Raw genomic sequence first — 16,350 nt, 5'->3', positions numbered from 1 at the left:
AAGAATCAATTTTCGTAAAAATAATTAATATAAAGTTATCAAAAAGTATATTAGGAAAATATTGGTGCTAAACACAATTTATTGTCTTCATTTTTGAAAAATTTTATCAAATGAAATTTACCAAATTTATTCTCATATCCTATAAATAAATAAATAAATAAAATTTCATTTCACTTTTGTTTTAAACGTTAACAAACAAGCTTTAAATATGGGGTTCTAACACGTATCAACAGAAAAAAATATGGAGAAAATTAGAATGCCTTACATCTTTTCTATAGTTGTTAGATTAAACATTCATCCCTTTTAAAGATTTGATTAAGGTGCCTTGATCAATTGTCATCTCAATAATTTTCTATGTGACAGTCCGTTCCGGAATTTTCCAACCGTAGGGGTGAAATGATGATTTTGCCCCTAGTGTGATTTTTCGTTGTGTGGTTGTTTTTGGATTGTTGTTGCCAGGTTGTGGACCACACACACACTCTCCCACATTTCCCTCACCCTTTCCCTGCCCTGCACCCCCTGTCCCGAGCCTTTCTCTCCCCCATTTCCTATTCCATTTGTACGGACACACCCAGAAACCCTTCTAATCTTCACAGATCGAGGAAACAAAGTATATATTCATGCTCGTGAGGTCCGTGGAAGCTCAACCATACCCATTTCAGGTAAGGATACCTTCGTTTTCACGTTGAACTCGGGATACCCCGATTTTGTCACTGTTCACGTACACGTTAATTCTTGTGTTTTTGGGAATTTCAAGCTTGTAGGAAGCTTGGTGAGGTCCTTAAGAGGCTCGGGGCGGTTCGTTTAATGGTTTTGGACGTCGGGATCGTGAGTTACAAGGTTGGCCGGAGTTTGTGGTGTTTTCTCGGCGAGATTCCGTGGATTTTAGTACTTGAAAGTGGTATGGATTTGTTCCTCTCGTTGTAAACTTCATTTTGGTACCAATTTTGTGAAATTTGGTTGAAAAAACGAAGAAGATATGAAGTTTTGAAATTTTCACGATTTTCCGGCGCCGGAGCCTCGCCGGAGAAGACGACGGAATATTCCGTCAGTTTGGATGGAATATTCCTAACGGCGTTAACGGAATATTCTTGACGCCGTCAGTGTGCCAGGCACGTGCCTGTGCGTGGCCGGCGCGTAGGGGCGCGTGCGGCGGTGGAAAATTTTTCTAAAAATATGGGGATGTTCCTGAGGTTGAGTAGCTCACATTGGTGTATTTATACACCCCATTTGAGCATTGTATGAGAAGTTATTTCATAAGGTTGGTTATGTGTTTTAAAATTAACGTTTTTATAGTTGTTTTGCATATAGGTGAGACCTATCCCGAGGACGAGCGCGGTCACTCGAGGCAAGGGGGTTACGACCCTTCTACATACCAGTGAGTGGACTTTTGGTTTTCCGTATATACCTATATACTTATGTTTTTCCCAGGAATTGATTTGAAACATTATACGTTTATATGCCATGCCTATTGTTTGCCATTTATTTACGCATTATGAGTCGCATACGTTTATATATGTTTGGTGCTGCGGACGCACAGGTAAGTGCCAGGTGAGTTATGATTTATGTTTACGTTCAGTAGTGATTTGAGATGCATAGAGAGCTCATAACATGCACCCCCGGTGTTAGTGCTCCCGCCCAGAGTTGGGCACAGTCCTTCACGTGATGTTCACCTCCCGCACCACACGCTCATCTTGGATCCAAGTTAGGTGCACAGTTCTGTCGTACATACCACTTTAGGTGGTTCCGACTCGTAGGTGACCCGCGATTATTCGCCCAGCCTTCACGTGATCGTAGCACTTGAGCGTATTTATATTACAGCCAGTCCTATCGTACAGACCACTTTAGGTGGTTCTGACTCGTGTGCAGGTATAGTTATTGAGATGGAGATTTGAGCTCTAGATTCAGCCGTACATGTCACGTTAGGTGACTCCGGCTGACAGATTACATGGCATTGAATTGACATTCCTGAGCACTTGCATTCTATTTAGAGACGTTTGACATGGCATATTTCGGAGCATGATTTATATATATGTATATTATATTTTCTGGAAGGTATACAGGTTTTACGGCGAGGGGTTAGAATCTTGTTTATGAAATGGTTTTCGAAAAGCTTTGTTTTTGCCCACTCACACTTTTGTTTTGCGCCCCTCCAGGTTCTAGTTGGCTAGCACTTTTGGTGGCTTCCCTGAGGATTTCCTCGGCATATCTGACAGATTATCACCAGTGTAGGATCACCTTTGGGTGTGCTTTTGTAGCCTTATTTTATCCCAGACTGCATTAGGTCTTCGTGCTCTGAACTTTGTTTTCACACTTAGGCTTGCACATGTTCGTTATTACTTTGTGTAAAGCTGGATTTTATTTATTCGTACTTTTATTATTATTTTATTAGCTTCCGCACCGTGCACATGGTTACGTCACGTCACTTCCACGTGACGCCCAGCATGCCCCGATCTCGATCGGGGTGTGTCATTCTATTTATTTAATTTTCATGTCATTAATTTAAATGCATTTATATAGAAGCATAAGGTAACTTAGCAACTAATTGCCTACAATATGGGAATTTAATTTCGTCAATCCCCTTCTACACATTAAAGGACATTTTTTAATAAAATAAAATAAAAAATTAATTAACTAATTCCTCATTACCTTGTTATCAGTATTTAAAAAAAATTATCTTTCTATTAAAAATGTCTCAATAAAAAAGTATTCAATATATATTTTTTCACTTATAGATATTTAAAAAATATACTTAAAACTTATGGTACATTTGAGAACAAAAATATCGACTTTTGGTACGTTTAGATTTCAAATGTACCGAGAAACCAAATGTACCAAAAATTCAAATGTACCATAAAACCAAATATACCCATTGTTATGTAACCTTTTTGATACGTTTAGATTTTAAATGTACAGATAAACCAAATGTGCCCATTATCATGTAACCCTTTTGGTATGTTGAGATTCCAAATGTACCAAAAGACCAAATGAACAAAAAATCACAAATGTACCACAAAACCAAATGTCTCTATCTGATAACCGTTTTGATACATTTACATTCCAAATGTACAGAGAAATACAAAAAATCAAATCCACTATAAAACTAAATGTGTCCATATTAGGTAACTAGATGTAGCTATATAATCAAACAAATCTTTATTATGTGTTGAGTTTTCTAAATAATAAAATCTGACAATTTTTTTTATAAATATTCTATTATATTCACAAAAAACAAAAAAGTAAAATTATAACAAACAATAAAAAAAATGCATAGAAATGGATACTAAATGCATACATACAGGGATAAGAGGAAAAGAAAAAGAGAGAAAAAAAAAATGAAATGTCCAAAATAAGTTGTGAAAAACTAAAATTCTAAACAAAATAAATTTATGTGAAAAACTGAAATTAATAACCAAAATTTTAGGAAAATGCTTGATCAAAGTTTCAAAAGAAGTGTATGTTTAGTCTAAAGAATTAAAAAACGAGGCGCTTATATCAAAACGCCCAAAAAATATGAGATACACAAATTAACTAAAAAAAAGTTGGATTAGGATAAATTTTGTCATTGCATGGGTGACAAATAGTGTAATAACATTGAATTTTACTGGCATTTATTTCAATTATTACTCTGTCCATACAAAGCGCTATCTATACTTATCTTTTTTATTTAAAAAAACCTCAATGGTACGAGGAATATTTTATAAACAATGAATTATTTTTATTGAAAGCGTTGTACGTGGTCTGTTCCACAATTTTTATTGAAGCCACTTTAAATGAATTGCAAGTAGAAAGTTACAAACAAATTAGCATGAGATGAGATGTACACTCAGATCATAGGTTTAAACTCTTACCGTCTTTCGTACGTACACGGTACACCACACAATAAAACTAGCAAGGGTATATTGTCTTTTTTGATTCCGTTCATCGTGGAAGTACGCTAAGACAATGTTTTGTCTTTAAGCAATTATAGTAAGAAAGTTCGAAACAGTGCAATCGGTCTTTATACTTGTAGAAAAGATGAATTATCTTACTATTGAAGTTTTGGTGATTCGTAATTACTCGCAATAAACATACCTGACGTATATAATTCGTGAATTATTATATGTATCAAAAGTTCACCGTTGCATTAAAAAAAAAAAAAAAATTCATAACGATCTTTCTTATTACTGATAAAAGTATAATTGAACCCAAACAAGCAACCGAAACTCAAACAACCTATAAATGCCAACAAACCATAACATGATACATTGTCTTAACACTCATCCGAGCAGATCGAGCGCACAAACCCAACATCATGAGAGAGAGAGATATCGGAAATATAACACCATCCTTTACCATGATCAGCGTGACCAAATATTATAAACCCTACTTTTGGGGGCTGGTGTTTATGGGGTTCAAAATATGCAAGGAGACAAAGCATAGTGGGTTTGACGAGAGAGACAGAGAGATGAGATGACATGGGCTGCTCACATGGAAGATGATAGCATGAGATTTAGGAGGGAGGGAGAGAGAGAGAGAGAGGAGAGAGAGGGGAGTGTACATGTACATGGCATCTGTTGTACATGGAGCACTTTCCGGGTTATCAAAAGCCCTTATTCTGCTGGAGTTTTTTGCTGTCTACCGTTACGGCTAGACTGTTAAGTGATAAAAAGCAGACCCCCTTTTCCCCTCTCTCTCTCCCCCCCTCTCTTCTTATCTCCTCTCTCACTCAAACCCATTACCTCTTTCTCCTCCAATTTCAAAACCCTAATCCCAATTTCCTGCTCGGATCTTCTTTGCATGTCGATTGGGAAATGCATCGCTAGGTGAGTTTGTTTAAACCTCATTGTTTCTCTCCCAATTGGATTGTTTTTCAGCTGATTTGTCACTAATTGGAAAAACCCCTTTGAGTTTTTCACCAATTGTTCAATCCCTAACACCAGTTTTGTGCATCTATCAGCTCTGCATGTTGATCAGGAAATGCATTGCATTGGTGAGCTACCTTTCTGGGTTTTTGTTCATTTGTTCGTTTATCTGGTTTATTCTGTTGTGTGAATATGTTCAATGGCGGGGGAGTGAATTGTGGTTTCTTCAACCAGGAAATGTGATTTTATCAGGATTTATCTGATGGGTTTTGATCTGCATAATCATGGGATATTTTAGGATTTTTTTTGCTTTTGATGTTTCATTCATTTCTGGTAATGGGTTTAAATTTGTTGATTAGTTTTCGTTTTCGTGGGTGTGTATGAGTTTTCATGTCCTTGGGATCCAATGCATGGGTGATATATATATATCCTGTTGTTGTCTCGGAAATCTCTCTCTGTCTCTATTACTGATGTGCAATATTGGGATATTTTCTACCGGTGAAGAATTCCTCATAAGGTTTATTATGATTACTAATTTTTGATTCAAGCTCAATGGTTCTACTCGTTTATTTCATGTGCATTTAGAGAGTGCTAATAATAACAAAAATTTACTGCGTGCCTTGAGCTGTATCTGTATTCTGTAATGATACAAACTAAGAGAGTGTCCTTTCATTTTTTTTTCTTTTCGAGTTTATATAAGTATAAAAGAGGTTGCATTGTTTCTGGGGGAATTGAACCATCTGTGTACCTTCATGGGGTTGCAGTCCTTGATTGAGGCATTAGACTGTTTTATGTCATTGTGTGTGTTTATTTCCTGACTAGGTTAATATTGGAAATGACCGTCTTGTTAGGAAAAGGATAGTTTAGAACATGGAATGTTAAGGGGAGAAAGTTTCTTTATCTATTTCCTCGAACTAGGCTTTTGGTGTGAAATGCATGGCACCAATATATTACTAATTACTAATATCTTCTTTTTATCTATAAAAATCAAAACAACTCATTGTATTTATGATTTTCTTTCTGGAACTGAAGGTTAGTTGGCAATTTTGTTGATTTATCAATCATAGTAACGTGCACTACCTAAATCTTGGTTGTGATGTGTGTTTTGGGACGTAACTAGTTCCTCTTCAACATGCACGTAAAACAGGACGATTGCTTTAAAGAATTTAGACAATTTTGTTTTCAAGTTTTTATGCAAAGGGAGCTGGTTATATACAAAACTAAGGGAGCTTATTATCTACAAAACTGTCTCCCCACGTAAAAACCATCTCCCAATACGCAAAAACCATCTACCCTGTAACTACCAACGCTTATCACTCTAAAATACATGCATGTCATTGTTTAAAATGTATAGTGAGTTGAGTTACAAGTAAGCATTTTCGACATTTTCAAATTTTATACAAGTCCAATAATATCCTTGTTTTTTGTCAAAATTTTATTTTATTTAAGCAATCTTTTATCCATTTTTTTCCTCGTTGAATACTGAATGTACTAATGTAAAATGGTTCTAATATCTCCATTTTACGTAATTCCCCCTCTTTTCAAGACTGCAGACGTTTACTTATGTATGCAGGATACATGAAGGGTATTTCTAACATGAATTGTGGTGTCCTGTCAATGAGAAACTACATCATTAATAATATTTTTGAAGATTCTTCCTTCCTATTAAGCAGTGGCAAAACTAGAATTTTTTCATTAGGGGGACCGTTTATGATTTAACTGAAACTAAATAAGAGCCAAATGCATTTTTGATATAATTTTTTTATCTTATTTTGGACGATCTTTCAATTATAGTACATACATTCATGTAGAAAAATGAATATTGGCGAAGTGGTGTATAGCAGCCTAGTGAACTGGTGAAAGCAATGTACGGAAATCACGAGGTAAATATGAGTGCATATTGGCGTATCTTATGTAAGTTAGATTTGGAATCCACTGATTATATCTTTCTTCATTGTCCATACACTTTGGGTTTGTGGTTGAAGCTGGACAGTGAAGCTCACATTTTGTTTGGAAGGGTAAGAAAGTGAAGGTGATGTGGGGTTGCAGAATTCTCGCTGTGTTTTGGGGGGTATGGATGGAGAGAAATTTTTGAAGATTATGTAGGAGCTGGTTTTCCGGAGCTTTGGGATAGAATTAGGTTTTTGTCAGCCCTCTGGGCTGCCATTTCTTCTGAGTTCAGGGGAATTTCTCTCTCCTGAATTTAGGTAGATTAGAAGGCGGCTTCCTTTTAGTTTGCGTTAGTGCATTCTTCAGCTTTGTGGAGTTGTCTTTTTCTATTTTTGTTTCTGCTTGGGTGGTTTGCGTGACCACCCTTTATGCTGTTTGACTGTTTCTCCTTCTTTCCTCTTTTAATATAGTCGTCTCTTTATAAATAAAAAATGGCGTTGACTTGTTTAATTAGTAATCTTATATTTAAATTTTATATAAATTACTGTTTAAACAACACAGATTATGTGAGACTAAAGATTTGAAAGACTAGTTGTCTTTCCACGTGTGAGAATTTGAGTCAGATAAGGTTCCTATTGTTTATGTTGTAAAAGTTCCTCTTCTTTGTTATTATAATAATTAATTAGTTTGATGTGATTGCAAATGTTATTCATGTGAAGTTAAGAATAGTAAAACACAGCGAGAAATCTTATTTGGTTGACAATAGTAATTAAATGCATTTTGCATTTAGGTCTAGGCAATGGAGTTCTATGTTGCCACTTGTTTGGTAAAATGTTATATAAGTTATGTTACTCATTTACTAATTATGGGAATTATACACACACCCGCACGTACCAAAATGTCTCATAAGGGCCTTAATTAAATTTTTAGATGAGATCATGTTTCTTGACCGTTAGATCATAGATGGGTTTAGGGTTTAAGGAGAGAGAGTTATGATGTCTTGCCTCCTGCTTATGAAAAAAAAAACAGCATGTGTGTTTGTGTGTAGAGAGAGAGAGTTATGATATTTGCTTAATGGTTTGACATGTTCTATTGCCATAATGTGAATAAGAATTAAGTGTTTAGGAGTTTGTTTTTTCTTGTTTTCTTTTCTTTTTAGATGCTTTTGATGCTCCTGTTGCATTTTACCTAGTTTCTATAGGAGTTCCAACATTTATAGGTCTGTCAGTGACTCAGTAATCAGTGTCAAATTGGTGTGAATTAAGCCCAATCTGAATATGAATTCTATTTATCCTTATACGTTTGAATGAAGTTGAAATCTGAAAGAACGTCCACAAACTCAAACTCAATCAAGATTTGAATATTTGCATTGTATGTACATACTAAAAGATTTAAATGGATTAAAAAATATTCTAGTTGGAGCTTGATCTGATTATGGTCAGCTGCTACGAATTAAGTTTAAATTAACGGCTGGATCTGTTGATCTGTTAGGGTATCGATTCTTAGAGGGATATATGGATTGCATTTGAATTTTGATTGGTATCTGTAATGTAAGTGTTCGAGTTATTTTGTGATTTTCCTTATTGGAGGGAAGGGAGTTTGGCTGTTTTGTCTTTCAAAAGCTATAGAGTTAATGGAAGAATTGAGGTTTATATTCAGTTTTGTCGTATACCGCTAGGAGTGATTTTTGGATGTTGTTAATTATATGAGTTCTACATCCCAAGTTTTTAATGCACTTTTCCTTGTGATTGTAGATTCTTCAACAGTAGTAGGATTGTTTGAGCTAAAACATCAGCTTTGAATGATGACATTGATGAGGAACACTACGTTGTTTTATATGCAGTGATTTGTGAATGAAGGCCATGTAGTATTGCCTTTTCTGATGTTGGATATATATATATATATATTTATATATATTCACTAAAGAAAGGAAGAGACTGAACAAGTTTGCTCTCAATTAGTAGAGATGTTATTTTCCAAGTACGGAGATTTCCATGGCTTTGGGGTTGGCAGTTATTAAATGACTTTACCTGTACTTCAGTATTTATAGTGATTTTGTCAAGGGCAGATTCCAGATTTTCAGCAGCAGTTAAACAGAGGAATATACAGCAGGGTAGATCTCACCTTTCGTGCTGATGGTTATATGTAGTGCAAATCAGGAAACTTAAGGAAGACTGGTAAAGTGGAACTGCTGTGAGTTGACAGAGATGTTTCTCAGCAAAGAAATTGACGATTTGCATGATGATGGGTTTGAAGGATCAAAAAATGAGCACTGTATATTCACAGAGGTTTTCTTTGGTCAAGACATTGGTCGTACTAGTAATAGATGTCTTGTTACTGGAATGATTAACTTTGAATGTGAGTCAAGTAAGAACACTGATGGAGCACCGTCTCCAAACAGTGAAAACTCAGTTGTAACGAGTCACTCCTCAAAAAATATCTGTTTAGAGGAGTTTTATAATGCAGCCGAAGATTTTAGAGAAACCTCTGCACCAGGGTTTTCCTTGGACAGATCTGCTTTGTTAGATAGGAATGGTGATGATGCGACTGTTAATAGAATGAAGTTTTCAGTTGATGAGCTTCCTAATACCAAACCTGGTTTAGGAAGGGTCACATCTGGTCTAGCTTCAAACTCTGTCTCTGAAACAGTGACATTTCGTTTGGTTGAATCTTCTAGCCAGGGAGTCACGTCTAGTTGTTATCTGTTTAAGCAACATGCGGAACTTAACAAACTGGGCGTAGCAGGTGACCCAGATGTTTCAAAGTGCAGATTGCGAAACTCAGATGGGGACGATAGAAAGGAAGTCTGCCTAAGTAAAGCTATTGCTTCACATGAGAACTTCTTGACCAGGCTTCTGGTTGCAAGTCCATTAGCCACTGTTATGGATAAATCCAGAACTCCTCTACATTCTGAGGGAAAGCCCAACGGATTTGAATCTTCTTTTTTGGATGTCTCCAATGTTGCCTTGAAGATGGAGAATAGTAGGGACCCTCGTCCGCTTCTCCGATATCATGTTGTTCGCTTGCTTGAAGCTGCTGGATGGCATATTGAGAGGCGAAAAAGACCTAGTAGAAATTATATGGAGACTGTTTATATAACACCTAAGGGAAGGTTAATTTGGGAACTCCCCAAAGCTTGGCGGTTATGTGGAGAAATTCTGTTAGCAGATGGGTACAGTATGCTGCAGGAAGATACAAAGGAGTGGGCCAATATCAGTCAGTTCTGGTCAGATCTGTCTGGTGTTTTAGTAAATATTGAGAAAGAGATTCATCATCCCCAACCTGCTACTGCATTGGCTTACTGGTGGAGGCTTTTAGATCCTTTTGTGGTTGTCGTGTTTATTGAGAGAAAGATTGGTAGTCTAAGAAAGGGAGAGATAGTTAAAGCAACTGAAAGTATAGCTGATTCGAACCGTAAGATTGATTCTGCTTTGGCCTTGACTAGTGCCAATAACATAGAAAGTCATTTTACTAAGGAAGATGTGTCAGCTCCTCTCTGTGATTCCACACTGGCTAGGAGGGTTGGATTGGCAGTTTCTAAGCGAGATTACAATGCCTGTGGGAAATCTGGTAATGAAAGTTCCTCAAAACATTGCGGACAGACAAGTAATGAGGAAGTGAAATTTCTTATGGGACTATCTATTTATTCAGCTATTGCAGAAAGTCATTGCTTGGTGAATGCTGGTAATAGAGTTGAAAATGGGTTCTCTGGGAAAATAACTTGTCCGGATTCCTTACCAGTTTGTGGGTCTGGTGGCATTTGTATTCAGTCAGCTACTCATCGAGATGATCCTATTACTTCTAGAAATTGTAACAATGTGCATGGAGGTTCTGAAGCTGTCTCACCTCACCAAGATGGCAATGCAAATTCCCCTGGCTCTAATAAACAGAGTTCTGGACTTGATTTAGAAACGCCTAAGGAAGTTATGGAAGACACCTCAGTGGATTCTTCTGAGGAAAAAGATGAATTGGAGGGAGGCAAGGTTGATGATAAGCTGGAAAGTGCTCAGAAGGGATCATTAGATAACCAAGGAAACTACACAATTGATGTTCTGAAAAGAAAAACACGTAGGAAGTCTAAAAAGATATCTGAAATTGAACCAAGCTCGTTATACCGAAGTGGCCTTTTAGATTTTACTTCAAGTGAGAATGCTGATTCCCTGTGTATTGATGCTAATGGTACCCAGTCAAAGTCGACAGAGGTCCAAGATGAATTTACAGGCAATAAAAGATGCAAAGGAAGTCGCAAGATGTACTTACCTACCGACTCTTGCCAGCAACAGATTGGGAGAAAAAGTTCAAAGTTGATGAAGATTTCACGTGAATGTGATGATGTCCAGACTGGAAGAAGTAAATCATTTAAATGCCAAATTGAAGATGATGACTTGTTGGTTTCAGCTATTATAAAAAATAAAGATTTTAGGACAACGCATGCTCAATATTCTTCTAGAAAGAAAGCCTACAAATCAAGAGCTCATAAGAAAGGTAAAACTAAAAGCCAAAAGAGTCATTGCAAGTTGCTTCCAAGAAGCCTGGGCAGTGGGGGAAAGCACTTTAAGGATGGAAAATGGCATTCTGTAGGAGTGAAAACAGTTTTGTCTTGGTTAATTGATGCTGGTGTCTTATCTCCAGATGATGTGATTCAGTATCGGAATCCTAAGGATGGTGGTGTCCTTATAGATGGTCTGGTTACCAGGGATGGCATTTTTTGCAAGTGTTGCAGTAAAGTAGTTTCAGTTTCTGAGTTCAAGAGTCATGGTGGGTTCAAACAGAATCGTCCATGTTTGAATCTTTTCATGGAATCTGGTCAATCCTTCACCTTATGCCAGCTTCAGGCTTGGTCAGCTGAATACAAGACCAGGAAAAAGAGCACCCACGTCGTGCGAGATGATGAAAATGATGAAAATGATGATTCATGTGGACTTTGTGGTGATGGTGGTGAGCTGATATGCTGTGATAATTGCCCCTCTACTTTTCATCAGGCTTGTTTATCTCTGCAGGTTTGTTTTTGCTGATTTTTAGATACGTTTTGTTTATTTTTCCTGAAACTTCCTCCTTATTTTTTGTATCCATTCCATTCTATGTTTTTATAACTTTTGCACGGTTGGTTCTAGCGCCTCTAAATGTTTTCATAACTAATTATGCTTCTGTTCAGCTTAAACATTTCGTTAAGAAAATATGTCTATTTCCATATTTTCACACAATTAGATTACTAATTATTAACTTTTTATATTTTATTCATAGAAGGATTCTTGTTGATTTGCGACTGTTTTGGAGTTTATACTTGTTTTTCTCTTAATGTAAACTAATCATCTGTTTTTGCTTTTGAACTTCAGGAGCTCCCTGAAGGCAACTGGTATTGCTCGAATTGCACCTGTTGGATATGTGGTGATTTCGTCAATGATAAGGGGGCTTCGAGTCCTGATGGATTTAAGTGTTCACAGTGTGAGCATAAATGTAATTTTCTTGTTTCTAGATTATCTTTCTTGTAACTAAAACTGTTTTCGGTACATGTAGATAAGTTGAAGTTTTATGTGGTATGTACATGTCTAACTATAACATGGTGCCTAATATTCTCTTCGATCGCAAAGATGGTATATTGGTGTTCTAATATTTATTAGAAAAATAAAAGGATAATTACCCTTCTTAGATTTATAGAAGTTAATTTTCCACAATTTCCTTCGATGGATATTCAACACCAAAATGTGATCTATTTTTATCCATATTTTCTCGTTGGTAGATTTTAATTTATATTCGCTAGAGAGCATTAGAAGCTTGTTGGAGTTGATTAAAAACATAAGTATTATATATGAAAGTGGACAATAAATTGCCATAAAAAGTAACTTGGTTATGTGTTTTCATACTATATAGTCTTTGTAAGGAAGTTCAACCCATTTTTGCCTATTAGACTACAAGGAATTGATTTTTTATTTCATGTTATTGTTTATTATCTCTGTTCTAATTAATCTCCTCTCTGTTATTAACTTATCAGTGGCCATCTTGTGATTAAGTTGAACTTACCCTTTTATTTATGTTCTTTTTTTTCTTCTTTCCATTGTCTAGCTTACCTTATAATTCTTTTATAAACAGATCATGCGGCATGCCTGAAAGATAAATGTACCTACGGAACCATACCGGATACTTATTTCTGTAATAGAAGCTGTCAGGAGGTAATTTTATATTATCTTATGAATAAAATTTCAATCAAGGAGGATTTGTCAGGATTTACACAAAAATAAATTAATGAGTTTTCCTGGCTTCTAGTTTTTTTCCTTGGGTGAATTAAGGACTTCCTTCAAATACTTATTTTCTTTTTACGTAAATGAAATATAGTGGATTTCCTTTCCTAAAACGTCATCCTACAACTTTTTGCACGTTTGTGATGAACCTTATTTGGCTATAGGGAACCAGTGATAGAGTCAAGTAGTTGTTTCTTTGTTCGTTGTGATTTGTTTCTTCCAAGTTGTCATAATTGTTATGAAAGAGCAATGTGATCAAATTTGCTTACTGTTTTAGGCCAAAAGAGAGCGTTTTGAATTTATTAGTCTTCATTTGCTATTCTTACTGGTTTTCATTAATTCGAATACTAATTTTAATGGTTGTGTGTAGGCTTATTCTGGTCTTCAATCTCGCGTTGGCTGCATTAATCATTTTGCTGATGGATTTTCATGGACACTACTTAGATGCATTCATGATGACCAAAAGGGTCATTCTGCTCAACGGTTTGGTCTTAAAGCAGAATGCAATACAAAACTAGCTGTTTCTCTTACAATAATGGAGGAATGCTTTTTGTCAATGGTTGATCCAAGAACAGGCATAGACATGATACCCCATGTTTTGTACAATTGGGGGTGAGATCATCTCTTTATTAAAGAATCGTGATTATTTTCCGACTTGATAAGTAGGGCTCTTAAAAGTGTAGCTTTGAACAGTTATATCTAAAATATTACTTCCTCTTGCAATTTGCTGTAATTTGGTTTAAGTGAAGTTGCTTGTCAAATATCATTTGTATTCATGAAAATACTTATTGCTATTTTTGTGTAACTTTCAGGTCAGAGTTTGCACGTTTGAATTTTCAAGGCTTTTACACTGCAGTCTTGGAGAAAGATGATGCATTGGTATCTGTAGCATCCATCAGGTAGTACGAAATTAAGCTGTTTGTGATGTTATGTTATGTAATGTTTATATGTTAGTTGGTCCGTTCTTTTGATCTTCGTTTTGTTTAGGTTTCTCACCAGTATTTTGTTCTAATGTTTCTTTCTTCAGCTTGCATCCGCATTAATCTATTGTCTGTTATCTGTTAGCATGTTTTTCTTTCTTGTGAAAAATAAAAACTTCCTCGTTGATTGCTAGCTGTGCAGTTCAGTGACATTGTGGTTTTGACTTCGTGAATGAATTATTAATGCTCCCTTGGAGCATCTTCAACATCTCCAACCAGAGTCAATTCCACGGTGGAGAGGTCTAATTGACACAATTAGGCAACTCTTAAATATTAGGCCCACTTGCGTTGAATAATAATAAAGTGCTATATTGATTTGACTTCTTGGGTGGAGTAGGGGCTATGCATATTTGCCACATGTGGTGTCGTTTGGCTGCACTCTAGAGGTGTATGAGTTTTATGTACGGTGTACGTCATGGGAGTGGGTACAGGACCAGGTACTTCAGAGGTTTTCAACACTTGGCATTGAAATATCTCTGCATGCATCGCCATCATTTTGATGCACGTACAAAGCTGTGCAGACGCACACCGTTTGAGCTTTTCCACTGTTCTTCTCAGCTCCCGTCTTTACCAACCCAAGTTTTCTGAGTTTCTTAGTGCTTCATTGTTTTGATTTTGAACTTCTGACATATTTTGCCAACTTTGTTTGTTGCAGGGTGCATGGAACAACAGTTGCAGAGATGCCGCTCATTGCAACTTGCAGTAATTTCCGTCGCCAAGGAATGTGCCGACGCCTTCTGACTGCGATTGAAGAGGTATGGATGTAGAATATGTAGTTCATGGCATCTTCCTTGAAATAATTGGATTTATTTTTCTGCCAAAGATACACAATATATCAGGATTTATACCTATTTATGGAAACGTAGTTTACAAGTCTTCCTTTTTTTCTAAATTCAGGATCAAGTAATATTCTTAATTTCTTAGAAATAAAAGTAGGATCGATCTGTGTATAGGTCGGACCTCTGATTTTAGAATTCACTGGTCCAGCAGATATTCGTCATTTGAGTCTTTTTAATTGGTTCATGTTATTAATATGTTTCTTTCTCCGTGTGATTGTAGATGCTAATATCTTTTAAGGTTGAAAAGCTTGTCGTAGCTGCCATTCCCGATTTGGTAGAGACGTGGACTCAGGGTTTTGGCTTTGTACCCATAGAAGGCGACGAGAAGCGTAGTTTGAACAAGATCAACTTGATGGTCTTTCCTGGAACAATGCTGCTCAAAAAACCCTTGTACGAAAATCAAAAAGCACATAGGCATTCAGGTAAGTTATTCTTTTCCCCTCCTTGGGCATGTTCGGGAGCCTAATGTATGGCGTTCTGCTAATGACACTGATGTTAAAACAGAAGCAGAAATGGAAACCAACAGAGTTGTTCCTGATGCGGAGTTAGAAGTCGGTTCTGAAGCTGAATTCAACGATGCTATCCAGCCATCGGAGGGAACCGGTTGTCAGATCGAAGAAGGCTGGGAATCTGAACTTGGTACCAAGGAAGCAGAAGTTATGGGAAGCAAGAATGTGCAACGTGAAGCCGAAGGAAGCACTTTGCAGGGCGAATTTTCAAAGCTGTCTAGTGAAGAAGTGGCAGATCTAACATTAGGAAATAGTGACGGGCGTGAAACCGTGACTAATGTTGAATCCTTGAAAATGTATGATGAAATACAGCAGCAGCTTCCTTTGGACGAATAATCGCAGAAAATAAAAAAAAAGGCGATGTTGAAATGAATAAAATGGTTTAAGTTAGTGTCTTGTGCTCAAATGAAATATTCTGTGAGGGGCGTTGTCTTCAAGAAAGATTGGACCGTCGAGAAAACCAATGTTCTTGCTCAACTTTTTTTTTATAACTTTGATCTTGTTTGTTGACATTCGTTGTGTAGGGTACAGAACAAACTTTGATGTTAGGTTTTAACCAATATGACACTATAAATCCAAAGTTTGAAATTTACATCTTAAAAATAGTGTTGGGATCAAGTTGAAGAAAATAGATTATAAGTAAAAAAAATTTCAATCCTATGTATGGAAGCAGCATCATCCTAGCGTCCCGTGTTAATGATGCAACACCATGTTGAAAAAACTTGCACGCATCGATGTGTCATTGGCCATGTAAAGGTAGGGCGTTCCACTTAAATCTCACATTTTATTATTTGAATTTAGAATCCTGATTTCTTTCAAGAACAATTTTTTCGATACAGCCATTTTCATACTAAAAAATTATCACTGGACTAAAAATTATTTGGTGATTTTTTTGCCATAGATGAACGCCTAAAAATCCTCGCCTAGGCGCTAAGCAGTTGGCCACCACCTCGATTAATCATAAACGTTTGAAAATTAAGAAAGAGTGCCTAGACCTACACAGGCGCCTTCCTAAGCACCCACTTAGGTCGTGACTCTCACTTAGATAG

The 16,350-nt window shown here is 36.5% G+C and overlaps 1 protein-coding gene and 1 long non-coding RNA gene across 3 annotated transcripts; both read left to right on the top strand.

Moving 5' to 3' along the window:
• Positions 1-1,267: 1,267 nt before the first annotated feature.
• Positions 1,268-2,383, top strand: LOC148697771 (uncharacterized). Its single transcript, XR_015960295.1, has 2 exons — positions 1,268-1,378; positions 2,157-2,383. It is a non-coding gene; the product is annotated as an uncharacterized LOC148697771 (long non-coding RNA).
• A 1,868-nt stretch (positions 2,384-4,251) lies between these two features.
• LOC137715369 (increased DNA methylation 1) lies at positions 4,252-15,691 on the top strand. 2 transcript variants are annotated; one of them, XR_015960491.1, is made up of 11 exons: positions 4,252-4,805; positions 4,940-4,972; positions 8,489-11,734; positions 12,071-12,191; positions 12,825-12,904; positions 13,344-13,585; positions 13,786-13,872; positions 14,291-14,390; positions 14,609-14,708; positions 15,013-15,214; positions 15,297-15,691. XR_015960491.1 is itself a non-coding variant. In XM_068454672.2 (10 exons), exons 3-10 carry the CDS (start codon positions 8,942-8,944, stop codon positions 15,635-15,637), a joined length of 3,966 nt encoding a protein of 1,321 aa, XP_068310773.2. In that variant the 5' UTR covers positions 4,256-4,805; positions 4,940-4,972; positions 8,489-8,941; the 3' UTR covers positions 15,638-15,691. The 2 variants fall into 2 exon arrangements, 1 of the variants encoding a protein (XP_068310773.2); XM_068454672.2 differs by lacking the exon at positions 14,291-14,390 and having other exon boundaries at positions 4,256-4,805.
• Positions 15,692-16,350: the final 659 nt, after the last annotated feature.

The sequence above is a fragment of the Pyrus communis genome, chromosome 3 (genome assembly GCF_041283825.1).
Source record: "Pyrus communis isolate YQ-2024b chromosome 3, ASM4128382v1, whole genome shotgun sequence".
Taxonomy (NCBI): Eukaryota; Viridiplantae; Streptophyta; class Magnoliopsida; order Rosales; family Rosaceae; genus Pyrus; species Pyrus communis.
The sequence above is the reverse complement of the archived record's forward strand: the minus strand, read 5'-3'. Positions and strand labels throughout refer to the sequence as shown.

Coding starts and splice junctions, on each gene's coding strand:
- LOC137715369 (XM_068454672.2), top strand. CDS start 8,942: ATGTTTCTCAGCAAAGAAATTGACGATTTGCATGATGATGGGTTTGAA. Junction 12,192..12,824: donor TTCACAGTGTGAGCATAAAT/GTAATTTTCTTG, acceptor TTTTATAAACAG/ATCATGCGGCATGCCTGAAA. Junction 13,586..13,785: donor CATGTTTTGTACAATTGGGG/GTGAGATCATCT, acceptor TGTAACTTTCAG/GTCAGAGTTTGCACGTTTGA.